Source organism: Cannabis sativa, chromosome 3 (genome assembly GCF_029168945.1).
Source record: "Cannabis sativa cultivar Pink pepper isolate KNU-18-1 chromosome 3, ASM2916894v1, whole genome shotgun sequence".
Taxonomy (NCBI): Eukaryota; Viridiplantae; Streptophyta; class Magnoliopsida; order Rosales; family Cannabaceae; genus Cannabis; species Cannabis sativa.
This window is the reverse complement of record NC_083603.1, coordinates 70,653,544-70,672,284: the sequence shown is the minus strand read 5'-3', so window position 1 is coordinate 70,672,284 and position 18,741 is coordinate 70,653,544. Positions and strand designations below refer to the sequence as shown.

Sequence of the window (18,741 nt, the reverse complement as noted above, 5' to 3'; positions counted from 1 at the left end):
GAGATGCGGTAATGACAATGAGTGAGATACGGTGAGACGATGAGATAACGGGTGAGATATGTTGATGATAATATTTAATAATAATATTTTTTTAACAAAATAATTTAAAATTCTATATATACAATAATAGTAATTCATAACATGAAATTAAATAATGTGAATTTATTATTGTTATTAATTAGAATTGTTTTTAGGAATTTTTTTAATTTTTACATTTCAAAACTGTTTTTTTTTTTTTTTTTTTTTTGCATTTTTACGGAATTCTACATAGAAATCCCTATTGCAACTAGCAGAACAACTTAAATCACAACCAAAAATCTTATAGCAACTCACATAAAAAATCACTAGAGAAACCACTTTAGAAAATCAAATCTTAAATTTGAAAAAAAAAATTAAAAAAATAGTATATGAAATAATTTCCCTTATTTTTAAGTGACTATTTTTATATTAATAAATAGTTATTTTTTTAGAGAAATTTGAATTTATATGCATACATTTGGGGTACATTAAATTTTTGAATACAAGCTTACTAAAATTAAAAAAAATAGGCACACCTTATATTTATACCTATTATACCCTTCTCTCTCTTCTCATCTCTTCTCTTCTAACTTCACCATCCATACTCCGTATTCTCATCTATACTGATGGTGGTCCGATGGCGGCCCGTTGCTTTGGGGTATATTAAATTTTTGAACACAAGCTTACTAAAATTAAAAAAAAAATAGGCACTTTATATTCATACCTATTATACCCTTCTCTCTTCTCTTCTCTTCTCTTCTAACTTCACCATCCATACTCTGTATTCCCATCTATACTGATGGTGGTCCGATGGTGGCCCGTTGCTACCCATTTTTTATTTCTTTTTATGTTTTTGTACATAAAAAAAGTAGCATCAGATGACCATCAGACCACCATTGGATCATTATCGGACCACCATCAGACCATATTTGCTACCCATTTTTTTTAATGTTTTTGTACATAGAAAAAGTACCATCAGGTGACCATCGGACCACTATCGAACCATATCTACATTTATAGATTTTAAGTTCCATTCATTAAGCTCGTCAGGAAGGCATCGGGCCACCATCGGACCCCATCGTACCATATCATCGGGCTACCATCGAACCTTCGTCTTCAATCTTTACTCATTTTAACAACAGGAAGGCATCAGACCACTATCAGACCACCATCGGGCCTGACAAAAAAACTAATTTTTTGCTCAAAACTCAAACCTGGCCATTTTCGACCCTAAATCTAACATCTGCTTACAGATTACAAACATTATTCATACAATTTATTCCTTTGACAACATTGTCGATAGTGAAGTCGTGGTTGATGGAGAAGTCGTTGGGTCCGCAGTGGTCATTGAGTCTATGGGTCCTTGGGTCTGTGGTCAGGGTGGTCGTGGAGAGAGGGAAGTAAGGTTGTGGGTGGTGGGTTGTGGGTTGATTGTGTGTTCCTTCGAGTGTGTGTTTACAGAGAGAGAGAGAGAGAGAGAGAGAGAGAGAGAGAGAGAGGGTTGTTAAAATGAGAGGAGTAGAATGGAGTTTTAAGAAAAAATGACATATTCTACCAATATTGAATAATTTATGTTTACAAAAAAAATTTAGTCTGATAAATGCATAATTAATCAAATTTCTCTTTTTTTCTTATAACACTAAAGGCTCGTTTAGCACAACTTTTGGTAAAGCTAAAAGCTGCTTTTTGAAAAAACTGTGATAAAAATATGTTTGGTAAACAGTCAAAAAAAAGTTTTTTTAAGAATTTTTAGAGAAGCTACAGCGAAAAAGGTGAAGTTGCTCCAACCCAACTTTTAGAGAAAGTTGTTTTAATTAAAAGACTATAATAAATGTTTTTTTGTACTAAAACTATATTTACTTATTTATTATATATTAAAAAATTAAAAAAAATAAAATAAATAATTATTAAATCTTTTTATTTTTTTAAAAAAATAATTTATATTTTATTTTAGTATTAACAAACAACATCAACCTAAAATTTTTCTTATATACTTGAGTTCCTAATTTTTTTTTTTACATTTGATAAAACATAATAAAAAATACTATAAATTATTTTTATCAAATACATATAAATTTACATTTAAAAAAAATTAAAAATGTATAAAAAAATGAAATATTATATATAATAAGTTCCTTACATATTTGTGATTATAGTGAACTGGATTATAATATTATCATTATTATTATGATAGATCTTAACAACTCACAGTGCTTTAAAATTTATAATTTACCAAACACTCAACTCAATTTTTTTCCACAGTTTTGCTGCAGCTGCTTTTTCTCACAGTACAACTACAACTGATTTTTCCCACAGTACAACTGTGCTAAATTGACCCTTAAAATAATCATATTAGCTTCGCGAAAAGGGACTTCGAGCGTCTATTTACTCTAATATATGAGCATTATTATTAGACACCAGTGGTGCCTAGCACCTTTGCGACATGTAGCGTTGCGATTAGTTAGCGATACTCCCTAAAAACTATTATATTAAATTATTTGGACCCAATACTTAGTTGGACTAATAGTAATATTGACACATAAGAAGGTACTAGGCACCACGTGCCCTTTACCATTTCTCTTAATATATTAATAAGAAATAATGATCAGGAAATTAAACACATAAATAAAAAATCAAGTGACACTCACTCAGAGACACAGCACAAAAACAGTGAAGCAGAAGCAGCAAATGGGGTCGGACTCAACGTATGGTCACGTCCAACCAGTGACGAAAAATCACGTTAGACAACTCACCCAACATTCGAAGCTACGTGGCAGAACATGGACCAGTCATCTCATAGCCCCTGCCATAAGAGGTTAACAAGATAATTATTTTATTATCTTTTCTTAAAATCATAAAATGCCATATTAATAACTAAACAGAATTATTTCAGATAAAAAAAAAAACTAAAAAGAATTATTCAAAAAAAAAAAAGTGGCCGACAAAGGGACAACTTGATTTCGTGGACTATAACATCACCGGCCTCTCAACCGTCCACGTGTTGTCAATGGACTGCTACGATCCCTCGTCTACGTCCGTACGGTCCTGTCAAGTGTCAAGCTCCCGTTAAAACCTCACCAAATCTCTCTACACTAAACGGTCACTAGTCCCTATATCAGCGGGTTATTTTCGTCTTTGGAGTGACGGAGTGGGCATCATGGTTATTCTACTCACAGTTGAGGTTAATTTGGTCAATTGCGTACAAAAATATTAAAAAAAGGATAGGAAGTTTATTGAGAAAGAAGATATGTGGGGATATTTGTCAGAGTTTCAGTTAAGAAGCTCTCTTTCTTCTCTTCATCTGATTTTCCTTACACTCTCTTACCACTCAGAAACGTACGCACGATCAAATACAAGAGAATTTATATAAATATATATATATATAAACATATAATAAAATAATATACAAACAGTGAAGTAAAGCTTTCAAATTCGACCACTTTCGCAAATCGCAAATCGCGAATGTGAATCTTATTTTATTGCTTTTGTCAGATAAATAGCGGGGAAATTTTTGGAAATGCAAGACGTTCACTCGATCGGAGATGGGGGAAGGTTTCTCGCGGGTAGCGGCGCTGGAACTGGAGCGGCTTCAGACCGGAGGTTGAGGCCACAACACAATCAGACTCAACAGCAGGCTTTGAAGTGTCCTCGATGCGATTCGCTCAACACAAAATTCTGCTACTACAACAACTACAATCTGTCTCAGCCGCGCCATTTTTGCAAGAACTGTCGACGTTACTGGACGAAAGGTGGTGTCCTACGGAACGTTCCTGTCGGCGGCGGTTGTCGGAAGACAAAGCGTTCGAAACAGAAGACTTCGTCGGTGTCGGTGACGGTAACGACAGCTCCGGTGCCACCGCCGCCTTCGCAGGATCGGAAATCAAACTCTCACTCAAGTAGTGAGAGCTCAAGTCTGACGGCTTCGAACACTAACGCTGCGACCGAAGCGGTTTCAGCGCCTTCTACGAGTTCTGGTTCAAATTTGCTCAGTGTTAATCAGGAATCGAAATTCTTCGTTTCACAGAGTACGAATGCTAGCTTCGAGGTGTCGGCGTTAATCGATCAAAGCGTTTCGGATTGTGGAATTTTCTCTGATATTGGGAGCTTCACAAACTTGATCACGTCGTCATCAACGGGAGGAGGTGCATTGGAGGCTTTCGAATACACTTCCATATGCGATATCTCGATCTCTCCGTTCAGGTTGAATCAACAGAATCAAGATCATCATCATCACCAGGTTTCACAGAGTCAGGCATGGCAACAGCAAAACACGAAGACGAACGTGGCTCCTTCGGATCATGATCAATTGAAGATGCAGGAGATCACTGGTGGGTTACTTGATCAGACTTCCCAAGCTGATCTATCTGTTCTACAAGATAGATCCAATGGTGGGGTATTCGGATCCTTGGGAGATTGGCAATCATGCGGAGATCAAGGTATATTTGATCTTCCCAACACCGTTGATCAAACATACTGGGGTCAGAGTCAATGGACCGATCAAGACCACACTAGTGTCTATCTTCCGTAAATCTCTCACCTTTAACTTTTTATTTTTAATTATTACTATTATTATAAAAAGAAAACTCTCAACGTCTCATATTACTAAACAAATCTACATATAAAAAAATCAGAAAGAATTTTTTTAAGCAAAATTATGAATATGACTGCTTTCGTATGTAAATTTTAAAAAATATTTTTTTGTTTTATTTTTTCTTGGTGAACTTGGGGTTGATCTTGTTAAGTATTTTATGTAAGTTGTAACTAACTGGCAACGTTTTTTTTTTTTCTTCCTCTTGTATTTCGAAGTTTATTATTGGGAGAGGGGAGAGTTTTGTTGTCTAATGTAATAATGTATTTTGATATAAAAGATCAGTATTAATATTAATGAAATATAGAGAAGAATATATATATATTGTTTTATCAATTTGTCAAGATGTATTTATTTATTTGTTGAAGATAAGAATAATCACTATTTAATTTAATATTTAATTAACTCTCATAAACTTTGTTATAAAACGGTGTAATTAGATTTAGTGGGCTTTAAACACTGGCAAGTCAATCACAATACATAAACGTCAAAACCACCACGTCAGCAGTCGGTTGGAGGCGGTGCGTGTGTGTGTGCGGGATGAGTGGGTCCCATGATGGGTAGTGATGAGTCCCATGCGCGATTATGACTCGTCGTGCGTTTGAGAGGGAGAGGAGTTTAAGTGGGGCCCATAAACAAAGCAGGGGCATTGTTCTGGAATCCTTGTGGACACGTGGCTATTCCTAATTTGTTGAACGGTTAGTGAGAGAGAGGGCGGTTTGTCTTTGGCTCAATCCTCAAATTGTTGTTGTTGTTTTATGATCTCAGTCACCTCACTCCAATTCACGGTGGCCTTCCTTAGCCAGCTACAACTGCTCTCCTAGTAGACAATAGTAGTAGTAAGAAGAAGTAAGTAATAATATCATGTTAGGTTTCGCACTCTTTGGGATTTTGTAATCGAGTGCTGATCGTGTGAAATGATGACGATGACGTGGCGATATGCTCGTGGGTTTTGCTTGGGTCCCACTCGTTAGGTTTGGGTGGAGGTGTGTGTTTGTGGGGCCCATTTAGTGAACTGAGTGCAGAAGTGGTCTCCCTTGAAAGTCATGCATGTTGGCAATAGCTTGATTTGATTTTCTTGTGAGCCATTGGGGCGACGTACCTATAATGCAAATGGCCAATTGGTGGAGTCTTCCCAAGATATTTTGAGAGAAATAAAAAGAGAGAGTGGATTATATAAATATATATTAGTATTCATTTAATTATTACAATTTTATAGTAGAGCTGTTATGGTTTTATGGTTTGGAATTTACTTTGTGTAATAAAAATTTCACAACTCACTTAGACACCCATAAGTATAATACTAACTAATTTATCAAATTTATAATAATAACTAGGATTGTTACAGAGGATTCGGTGATTATTGTTGTGTATTTAAATGTAATTTCTTAATAAATAAATAATACTAAGCAAAATAAATAAATAAATAATACTAAGCTCATTAATAGTTTCAGATTAATAGTTATGTGTATTTATATAATGACTACTTTTGTATTTACATCGTGATTGGCAAAACAGTATTATTTGTGATATATTTGAGTGGCCCAACTCACGAGAATGCTTAATAAATTATCCGAATGAAGAACTAATACTACTGATGTTGGGTGTTCAGATTGTTATCGTGCATGTTATGTTTGGTGCCCAATATGTTGCTTTGTTTTATTGGTATTAAGTGATGTATGCCTAATGCCTTTCAAATAAATGCAACCAATTTTTGGTTTTGGAGTTTTGCCTTTGATATTGACCGTGATCGTGGCAGTTCAGTAGAATTATGCGGGCCATTGTTTTGCTCCCTTGGGCTTATATGGAGTTTAATTTAGAGTAGTTTGTGTGTTAATAATATGCCAATAAAAATTGAATGGAGATTAACATGCCACATCTACACAAAGCTCATTAGAGTAGTGAAAGTGTCAATAAGCTTATATTTTATGAAATGAGATTGGCATTGTATTGACAGTGATGAGAGTGTTTGAGGCTTCTTCTTGTCTTTGTTCTCTATTTGCGTAGTTGGGCTATTGCGATTGGTGGTGTGGCAATTTTGCCTATGAGTTTTTGCACAAAGACGTAGAAATTAGAACAACATGAATATATATATATATATATATATATATAATATATAAATATAAATATATTTTGATTTTTGACGTGGAATCGGTAAATAGGCAAGCGGGTTTTCAGAAAGTGTGCTTAATGAGGCCCAATACTTGTAAATTATTGTGTATAAACTGGCCCGTTACCAGTAACAATTTGAAAGGCTTATAACTACTTGATGTGTGCATCCAGAATATTTCGACTGGCCAAGGTAATAATAGGGAGAGTAGAGGCAGTGGCTCACATAATTTGTTACTTTTTAAGTTAAAATTGTTTGTGAATTTTTAAAATGCTTTATAGAATAATACTTTAATAAATTATACATATGCATGAAACATGCATTTTTGTGTCAAAATCTTCCCAAAAATAATTTCTCAATAATAGAAAGATTTTCTTATTCGAAGTAGTTGTTGATGAAACAGTTAGAATGCACATTTGATTGACTAAATCAATCTAGTAGGAATGTGTTTTTCGTGAGACTAGAAAGAATCAACAAATAAGGGCCACCTATATAAATTAAAGTAGTTGGATATCTTGTTTATTCAATTCAGTCCGCGTGATTTCATATTTTGAATTCAATCCAATCAATATATATGTATATATAAATATATATATATAGAGAACACTTCTTAATAGATAATACCCATTGATGAGAACTAAAAAAAATTAATAAGGTAATAATCTAATAACCTTTTTATGGTAAGTTTCTAAAAATTTTTTTTTTTTTTAAAAAATTATATTTATTTTTTATAAAATTAAAAATAATAATTACAACTAATAATTTGAAAAAAAAAATTATAAATTATTTTTGAAAATTAATTAAAATTACTACTTTATTATTTTATGAAATTATGAGTTTATTAATAATTTATTATTGTAAAACTAAAAATCATTTACATGTATATTAATGTGTTTTTTTTATTAGAAGAATATGAGCTTGATTGTGGAATCCAATTGTCTTAATATTATTCATATTCTTAAAATAAAACGCTACAATACTTCTTAGTTCTTACTTAGGCTATCATTGTTAGAAAAATATTATTACCATCCAATGATTTTTTTGATATTACCACGAATCATTCTCCTAGAATAACTAATGAGGTGTTGTTCATTATTTATATTTTTAGGATTAGAAGATGATAATCTTGTCTAGGGGTCAAATATAATTTTTTGTGCTGAAATTCTTGTGTTGGCAATTGCCATTGTTCAATAATGTTTATGACACTTTTTTCTTCCTTCATTTTTTTTTTTGTTAAAATTTTCTTCATTGGTTTTGTTCTTATAGATTTGGTAAGCTCAAGTATTTTAAAAAAAATATATATATAAATAATTGTTAATTATTATAAAATTAAAGATTTTAGGTTTAAAAAAAAAATCTTATACATTTGATGTGTATTACAGTTTAAAGCTTAATATTATTTTTTTATTTTACTTTCAGTAATACAATTTAGAATTCTAGTATGAAGAAATTTTATAAAAAGATAAATATATATATTTTTTTTCTTTTTAATCTTTAAAATGATTTTTATTAAAAAAAATAGTTTGTTAATTTTTTTAGTGTGCTTTATTTTTTAAATAACAACTCCATTTATAAATTTTTTATTTCTATTAATAGTTTTATCTATTTTAAGAATATAGAGAATAACAAAATAGGAAATATTAATTTTTTAATATTTAATTAATGATTATAAATCTCAACCATTAAATATTTGATCCAATGGTCAAGAATAAAATACCCATACATGGGTAATACCCATTAAAAGCATACCCATATATATATATATAAATATAAAGAAGAAGTATAATGTGATGACGTGACACTCTAAAATGAGAAATTTGAAAAAATATACATAAAATACCTTAATATTTTATGTCTAAACTAATACATTTCAAAATTGAAAACATATGACCACTTTATCAAAAATCCAAGAATACCCCTCTCATAACAATACCTCAAAACTCTCTCTTCCTCTATCTCTCTTGGTTCTCTCTCAACTGAACCTCACCAAATCAAAACCCCCCTCACCACCGCCTACAACGTCAGCCCCCTCCCAAATCAAAATCGACCACTTCTCACCACCTACCGCCTACACCATCGGCCCCATCAACACCCTTCTCCACCACCCACGACAATTGTGACTGACGACCACCGTGTTTGACGGATTGAATGTTGGAAATTATTTTACAAGGATCTTAGATCTACTCACAAGTATGTTGTTTAAACACCCTAAATATGAACTTTCTAAAACGATAAATTAAACACATATAAAGTTAAGAAAACCTTACATTGATCCAGCGAAATTAATGTCTCCTTCCGCTCAGATCTCTAACCCTTGTATCCTTTCTGTAGCAGAGTATAATCAAGATTTGAGCCCGAATGTCCTTCTTCTTCAAGTTTGATCCTTCACAGTCTTCCAATCTATGATTGAGTTACTGCTTGCTGTGTGTGGGCACTTACTCTCTCACTAGGGTTCGAAATTGATGAAGGAGAAAAGAGAATAGGGATTTCGGCCAGGTATAGAAAGTGGGGAAGGCTCAGTTTTTCTGAAGAGAGAAATTTCTGTCAGAAAGGCTTGTGAAAACTTATGATTTGACTGAGCCATCACTTTCTATTTATAGGCAACTACTAGGTTTAGGTTAAGAATTATTTGGCATTAAAATAATGAAAATATTAATTTGGAAATCAACAATAAGTGGCCGGCCAAGGTGTAGTGGTGGGCCCCACTTAATTTTGCAGTTTTATAAAATTTTATTTCTATTTTCTCAAAAATGCCAATTTTCTAATTCTAACCTTTTAAATGCCAAAACTAATTATTTAATAACTAAAATAGATTATTAAATAATATTGTCATTTAATTTAAATATTAATTAGACATATAAAGTCCATTAATAAATAAATAAACCTAGAAACTCTTTTCTTTACAATTTCACCCCTGCTTAGTGAAAATTCATAAAATTAGACATAGTCTAACTTTAGAATTATAATTGATCAATCACGAATCAATTAATGAGTCTTACAAGCAGAATGTTCTCAACTAGAATGGGGACCATGGATCTATATGCTGAGCTTCCAATAAGTGAACCAAATTTACAAAGTAAATTCCTACTTATTAATTCTTCGTTGAATCCACTCTTAGAACTTAGAATTGAACTCTCAAACTTATATAGAGCATATTGTATGTTCCACGATATCAATACGCTATCTCATTTAACCATTGTTATAATCTTATTGTGATTTAAAGATCCTCTATATAGATGATCTACATCGAGATGGGATTTCTTTACCGTTCTCACCCCTCAATGTATTTTGCCCCTTAAAACACTTAGCTACCTGTAAATGGTGTTTAGTGATCTAATAATTAGTCAGTTAAACAAGAGCTCATCAATTTACTTCTATTTGCTAAGCTCGAAGGGAATCATCACTTGACTTCTATACACCAGTAGAAGCTATAGATTCCATATTTATGTTCAGCACTCCCACTCATTCATACTATCATGTTCCCAAAATATACGTATCACCCTGACCTAAAAGTAGGCTTAACTAATAAATCAAAGAACATGAATAGTACTCCTGAGTTGAGCCTAAGCATATCAGGATTTAGATTCTTTTAATCTTAAGATCAACTACTGATATTGACTTGGAAAGATATATATAACGGTAAGTTTGTAATATCTTAACTTAGTTGCAATATCGGTCCAGTCCAATGTATACTCCATACATTCGAAACTAGTATACTTTACTAATGTCCTGGAAAGAACATAACACTTACTCCAAGTGTAAGTATACATCATCGCTGATTATCACATTAGTGTAAATCCAATAACACTGATGAAACAGGGACCAAGTCTTTTGATTCATATGATCACAATCACATTCCACTGTGTTGACGATACTGTAATTGTGAATAAACATATGATCTGGATTTAACTGATTCTGTGTGTGTGAATGTAATAAACATATTTAAACCATTAGCATGTAAAATTCATGCAAACATCAATCACTTCAAATTTCTCATATTGATAATTAATCAGATTGTAAAGAGTTTTATTTAGGGCATAAAACCCAACAAACTCCCACTTGCACTAATATAAAACAAATCGTGCAAATAGGTCAATCTGATATCTTGATCTTCAGATCAAGTGTAGTATATTTGAATCCACCCAAACTTCTGGAACTAGTTCATAAATACTTATGAAACATCCTTTACTATATGCTTTACTCATCAAGGGATACTGAAATCTTTACTGTTTTAAAAGTACATCTGAATTAACAGAAGACATATCTCTCATATTTTAAAATATGTAATTGAGATAATACAGTGTAGACTTTTCTTCAGTGATATAACTTTCTGGTATTTTCGAATAGACAAAGTTATAATTCTTCTCTGGTAGAGCTTGAATTATTATACAATAATTCCTCCACCCCCAAAGTAAGCACCATCTCAAAGATCTCGAAATGGGTTGGTGAGATACAAGGATAACTGATACACAGTTCCTTAATATCTGACATATAGATCACTTTCATAAATCTTTCTTGAATATCTTCTAATGTTCCCTATTTGATTACATCTCAGATAGCTCCCACTCAATAGCAGATGTCTGGTTAAATAATACTTTTAACCTCTGATTGTTTAGAGAGTTATGTAGTTGTGACTTTTGTATTAGTCTTAAAACTTTAAGTTAAGACTAAGTCATCAACATAGCAGACTAGTACTTGAAGTGAAAAATACATACCAGAGATAAAGTAATCAAAATTAAGATACCATAAAATTTTATGAGGATTAAGAATTCTAGGTTAAAGTCATTCGAATGGACTGAACTAGAGTTCTTTATCTTATTCTCATAATTCTGATAAGCTATTCCTATCCATGTGAATGGATAGATTTGCTTTTCAGTAGTGTTCTTAAGTACCTATCACAAGTATCAACCTAATGAAGATGGGTATAGAATTTTAAAATTCTCCCACTCAATTAAGGTAGTGTGACACTTTAACAAAGAACTTTCAAAGGTATCAAACTTTTACTTACAATAGTAAAATCGAAATGGAACATACAATCAAGATCAAGAATTAATATTGATAACAGCTAACTCATTATATTACTTCCATGTTTAAAGAAGATATGTGTTACATACGGAATTGTGGAATGGACTCTACCCCTAAGAATATACATATAGGGTACTTGTGGATAACCTCCACCCCTAAGTATATAGAGATTATGATCCACCCCTAAAGGTTGTAAAGATCATTATTCTCTAAGTGTGATAGAGTTTATGTGGAGCTGAATACTATCCAGAGTTCATTAGATATAAAAGATCGTTGAACTGCATAGTTTTCTTAACTTTTCTCCACCCCTATCAGATCAAAAGATCCTTTTATTAAACAAATTCTTAATAATTGTATTTGAATTAACAATTATTAATAAACATAGAAATAATTTCTAGTGTTTATTTAATATAACTCGATGAAGAGTTGTAAATATTATAGAATTTGCTTCAATAATAAAAACACTTACACATACAAACATACAAATATAATGTGGTAATAGTTGATGAAGATAAAATATATGAAGCTCAATCTCATAATTTTCAATATTGAATTTCGAAAATAAAAGAATACTTTATTAATATTAAAATAAAAATTTATTGCAACAATATGAGAAAAACAGGGATAAATATCCCTAACTAACATTTGAAATCCAAATTGTCTTTAAACTAAAACAATTAATTCAAAAAATAAATTGAAGAGCTTCATCTTCATCTGGACGATTTCACCCTTTAGTCCAGCTTTCTGATCCAACTCAATTGAGTTCAAGTAGCTTGGCCTATAAGAAGAAGAAAACAAATAAACAAAGTTAGTCCAGAATCATAAATCCAATTGGATAAAAATTCACTAAAACTCTTAAAGTTTATAATTAGAAATACCTTGTTTCTTTGCAAGGAGTTTAGGACATTGGGGTATCCAATGACCTTTCTCATTGCAGTAGAAACACTTTCCTTTAAGTGTTGCATCACCAGAAGGAGCAGCTTTTTTATTCTTCATGGCTTTTGTTCGCTTCTTGGTGTTGTTCCACTTCTTCTTCGATTTGGGCTTCGAAGCAGAGGCAACATTTGCTTCAGGTTTCATCGTCCCATTACCATTCCCAGGATTATGAGGTTTACTCCCTTTCTTCTTAGGTCCTCCAATCCAATTTTCATAAGTTTGAAGGTCATTGACTAATTCATGAAAGTCAATTTCCTTCTTATTCATGACATAATTTGAAGTGTATGGTAGAAATGCTGGAGTTAGGCTATTCAAGATAAGACTTACTTGAGTAGCACTGCCCATTTCAGCACCATGATCCTGGGCTTCTTGGAAATAACTTGACATGAGGAGAACATGGTCACACACGTTTTGATGAGGTTCCATCCGTGCATTAATGTACTTCTTAGTCGCGTCAAAGCGTGACTGAAGTGATGCCTTACCGAATAGCTCATTTAACTTCGTCATAACTTCAGCAGCCTTTTTGGTTTTAGAAAACCGAGTTTTGAGGGTGTCAACCATGCTAGAAAGCATAAAGTATAGAGCTTTGTCATTTGCTTTATGCCAACGCTCATACTTTTCTTTCACAGCTTTGGAAGCATTGTCCCCAGGCACTTCAGGTGACGGCTCAGTTAAAACAAACAAGGCACTTTCTCCTATGAGAGCAATATTAATGTTCTCATTCCACTTATTAAAGTTAGATCCATTCAGCTTGTTTTCAGTCAACAGTGATAAATGGGATTCATTTTGATAATACAGGATACTACAAAATAATAGAAATCAACAAATAGAAATTAATAATGGTTTAACACAAAATCAATTCAGAAATTATAAGCACATAGCAAGTAGGAACGATATGAGAAAATACTTAAAAAATTCAATCCTAAATAATTTCCAAGATTTTTCAACAAACTGATATCAGTGTCCCGTTTAGGCGAGAGTCAAAGCTACCATCCATTGAATAGAGTTGTCAGCTCATCTAAAATGTTAAACATTCTAGCAACCTTTTATTCGATCAAGATTGGAATCCAGCGTTGTCCCGTTTAGGCGAGAGTTAAGGCTATTCTATCTTATGAGCTACTACCATTGTTTCGCAATTTGCAAGTCAAATATGGTCGCCACCATTAGGGTGATCTATACCATATAAAACACTTACAAACTACTTATCTTTCGAGATTAAACGGTGCGAAATTTCTAATGAACGTTCCTCCATTAGGGAGGATTACTCACTAAAACAAACGCGATGTAAAACCCACAATGGAGATCGAATATCTTAATAATAATAAAGCTCATTCTTTAAAATGTATTTTCTTTATTATTCATTAAATTTGAAATTTAGAATTGAAATTCAAAAATTAAGAATTTAATATAATATTTATAAAATTATACTTAGATGGTGATTGAAATAAAATTAATTATTTCCATCTTAGTAATAATCTTAAATAAAATATTAAGGAAATTAATTTAAGTTGAATTAAATTAAATAATTAGCAACTTAAAAATTTCCTTTGAGAATATATTTATTGAGCTCGAAAATTTAAAGTATAAAAAACTATACAATTTTCGAAAAAAAATAATAAAAATAGGAAAGAAATACTTCAAGTAAAAATATCACCGATCTAGATTTTCTTTTGACTAATTAATTCAATTTCTAATATTATATATATATATATATATATTTTAAATTAATTTATTTTAAATTAATCAATAGATGAAAAAATCATTGATTGAAGTTGGCCCAAGAATTAATTAAAATAAATAATTAATTTACAACTCAATCTATTTTTCAAGATAAATTCGAAAAATAATGCATAATTAAAATGCAATTTTTGAAATTGATTAATAAAATAAAGAAATATATATATTTTGAAAATTATTTAAATTTAAGTTGAAAAATTAAATTTCAACCTAAAAATAATTTTCTATTTAATTAAGTGTCATGAAAAATAAATAAATATTTAAGTATCATGATGAAAATCAACTTAGATATTTAAATTTTTCAAGTTAATTAAATGTATTAAATTCAAGAAATAATAATTAAGTGCAGAGAAGGCTTAATTATTAATTTCTAGTTTAATACTAGGAAAAATATAAAATTGTACCAAAATTAATTATTTAAATAATTAATTTCACAAAGTATGATATTTTCCTATTTAAATATTAGAAATAATAAGTAGTCTAGAAATTACTATCTAGAAAATATCTTATTTGACTAAGTATCTTTTCAACAAAATTTGAAAAATATCTAATTTAAGTTATATAAAAAAAATCTAAAACTTCAATAATTTCAAATTTAGATTTAATTAAATATCAAAAATTAAGTTATAACCACTTAATTTGAAGATATCTTTTTAAGTTAATATTCGAAAAGATATTAACCTAAAAAATATCTAAAATATTCCATTTTAAGTTAATATTCGAAAAAGATATTAAATTAAAAAATATCTTAAGAATCTTTAATAACTAATGCCTAGGATTCCTCAACTTGATTTAAAATTTAAATCAAATATTCAAATTTAAGTTAGATAAGAAAAATCAGTTAATATAACTAATTTATAACTTAAATAGGAATATTTAATTAAATAAGCTCGAGAAAGAATCTAGTTAGTTAAAATTCTATATTTAATTAAATACAAGAAAAATACAAATAGTTTGTCTAGAAATAATATCTAAACTAAAAGTGTTTTTCTTAAAATTAACTTTAAAATATTAAAATGAAAATAAATTTCATATATTTTAAAAGTTAATTATGTTGCTAATTCAATTTTATTAGGTCAAACTAATATAATTAACCTAGTACAGTTATTTAAATCAGGCAAATGGGCCTTCACAATTGGGGTAGTTCATGTAAGGGGGTGCTGGGTTCAGTATGTCGTACCCACTTCTATGGCTCCCAACTCTCACACAAGGCCCAAAAGAGAGGAATTTAACCTTAAAATAAATAACTGTTATTAATTGAATAGGTCCAATAACTAAATGGACCTAAATAAAATCTATCATAATGTGACATTTTATTTAGCAACAACCTATATGCATCTATATAATAAAATAAACACATAGGCTCACACAGGTACACACTTGGATGGATCCTATCATGTTGCTAGGTCATACACAGATGAAAGAAGATTGTAAAATTTACCTGTTACAAATTATTAAATTGACCAAGGGAGCCATCAGATCATTAGATCTGGCAAAAAGTAACCATGGCTATTTGCAATCAAGTAATAATAGGTTTTGAAAACTTACACACAAGCTAAAACCACATACTCCTGCAACAAGGTTAGCTGGATAGTTGGAAGTAGGATTTATTTAATTTTAAATAAATAAATTTTGAAAATAATAAATAATTAAATAAATCAATCAAAAAAATAATTTTCGAAAAATAAAATTAAAAAAATATTTATTTTCGAAAAAAAAAAATATTTATTTAAATTTCGAAATTATTTAAAAAATAAATATTTAAAATTAAACCTACAATTTTGAAAAATTAGGTTTCAACTAACCTAAATATCATTTCAAAATTTGCTAACTACTTTTAAAAATTAAATGTTATTTTATAAATGAAAATTAAATAAAAATTAGAAAAGATAAATTAAATATCCTTTTCAGATTTTAAATTTAATTTAAATAAATAAAATAATAAAATTTAAAAGTTAGCAAAATATCTTTTATCTATTTAAAATTACATGATTATAGTTATCTTATTTTAAATTTAAATAAGGTCAAAATATTTAAAAAAAATTAATTTAAAAATAGTTAAAATCTCACCTTAATTTTAAAAATAAGATAAGATATAATCAAATTTAAAAATAAGATAGATTATTAAGCAAATAAGATAGATACTAACTATTTTTAAATTCAAATTACACTAATATCTTGAATAAAATTTAAAAAATATTAAATTAATTCATAATGATAATTAAAATTGAATTAGGAATAGTAATAGTATAAATATAGAACTACACAAAAAATCGTAAGTTAATTCCATGAGAAAGTATGAAAAATCGAAGAAAAACGAAAAAATTATTGCGAGCTGTACGGACAGTTTTCTCGATCGCAGGAAAATTTCAGCACAACTCCGATTTTTACGAATCTTCAAAAAATCATAACTAACTCAAATTAAATCGAAATTGAGTTCTGTAAAAAAGCAACTTGCTTAATTTTTTTCATACTATCCAATAAAAATAATTCCAAAAACAAAATTTCAATTATTTTTCACGAAAATTTACAAACATCAATCAATCATCAAATAACACTCAATACAACATGATACCATCCAAAAACAAACAAACAATCGTTTTAAAGTCCAAATTTCATGCAAGTAAATCAATTACCATAGCTCTGAGGCCAGTTGTTGGAAATTTATTTTACCAGGATCTTAGATCTACTCACAAGTATGTTGTTTAAACACCTTAAATATGAACTTTTTAAAACGATAAATTAAACACATATAAAGTTAAGAAAACCTTACATTGATGCAGCGGAATTAATGTCTCCTTCTGCTCAGATCTCTAACCCTTGTATCCTTTCTGTAGCAGAGTATAATCAAGATCTGAGCCCGAATGTCCTTCTTCTTCAAGTTTGATCCTTCACAGTCTTCCAATCTATGATTGAGTTACTGCTTGCTGTGTGTGGGCACTTACTCTCTCACTAGGGTTCGAAATTGATGAAGGAGAAAAGAGAATAGGGATTTCGGTCAGGTATAGAAAGTGGGGAAGGCTCAGTTTTTCTGAAGAGAGAAATTTCTGTCAGAAAGGCTTGTGAAAACTTATGATTTGACTGAGCCATCACTTTCTATTTATAGGCAACTACTAGGTTTAGGTTAAGAATTATTTGGCATTAAAATAATGAAAATATTAATTTGGAAATCCACAATAAGTGGCCGGCCAAGGTGTAGTAGTGGGCCCCACTTGATTTTGCAGTTTTATAAAATTTTATTTCTATTTTCTCAAAAACGCCAATTTTCTAATTCTAACCTTTTAAATGCCAAAACTAATTATTTAAGAACTAAAATAGATTATTAAATAATATTGTCATTTAATTTAAATATTAATTAGACATATAAAGTCCATTAATAAATAAATAAACCTAGAAACTCTTTTCTTTACAATTTCACCCCTGCTTAGTGAAAATTCATAAAATTAGACATAGTCTAACTTTAGAATTATAATTGATCAATCACGAATCAATTAATGAGTCTTACAAGCAGAATGTTCTCAACTAAAATGGGTACCATGGATCTATATGCTGAGCTTCCAATAAGTGAACCAAATTTACCAAGTAAATTCCTACTTATTAATTCTTCGTTGAATCCACTCTTAGAACTAAGAATTGCACTCTCAAACTTATATAGAGCATATTGTATGTTCCACGATATCAATACGCTATCTCATTTAACCATTGTTATAATCTTATTGTGATTTAAAGATCCTCTATATAGATGATCTACATCGAGATGGGATTTCTTTACCGTTCTCACCCCTCAATGTATTTTGCCCCTTAAAACACTTAGCTACCTGTAAATGGTGTTTAGTGATCTAATAATTAGTCAGTTAAACAAGAGCTCATCAATTTACTTCTATTTGCTAAGCTCGAAGGGAATCATCTCTTGACTTCTATACACCAGTAGAAGCTATAGATTCCATATTTATGTTTAGCACTCCCACTCATTCATACTATCATGTTCCCAAAATATACGTATCACCCTGACCTAAAAGTAGGCTTAACTAATAAATCAAAGAACATGAATAGTACTCCTGAATTGAGCCTAAGCATATCAGGATTTAGATTCTTTTAATCTTAAGATCAACTACTGATATTGACTTGGAAAGATATATATAACGGTAAGTTTGTAATATCTTAACTTAGTTGCAATATCGGTCCAGTCCAATGTATATTCCATACATTCGAAACTAGTATACTTTACTAATGTCCTCGAAAGAACATAACACTTACTCCAAGTGTAAGTATACATCATCGCTGATTATCACATTAGTGTAAATCCAATAACACTGATGAAACAGGG

The 18,741-nt window shown here is 30.4% G+C and overlaps 1 protein-coding gene across 1 annotated transcript; it reads left to right on the top strand.

Annotated features, from left to right (window-relative positions):
• Positions 1-3,141: 3,141 nt before the first annotated feature.
• On the top strand, positions 3,142-4,942 carry LOC115708851 (dof zinc finger protein DOF5.4). The gene has a single exon (XM_030636873.2). The coding sequence runs from the start codon at positions 3,536-3,538 to the stop codon at positions 4,544-4,546; it is 1,011 nt and encodes a 336-aa protein (XP_030492733.2). The 5' UTR covers positions 3,142-3,535; the 3' UTR covers positions 4,547-4,942.
• Positions 4,943-18,741: the final 13,799 nt, after the last annotated feature.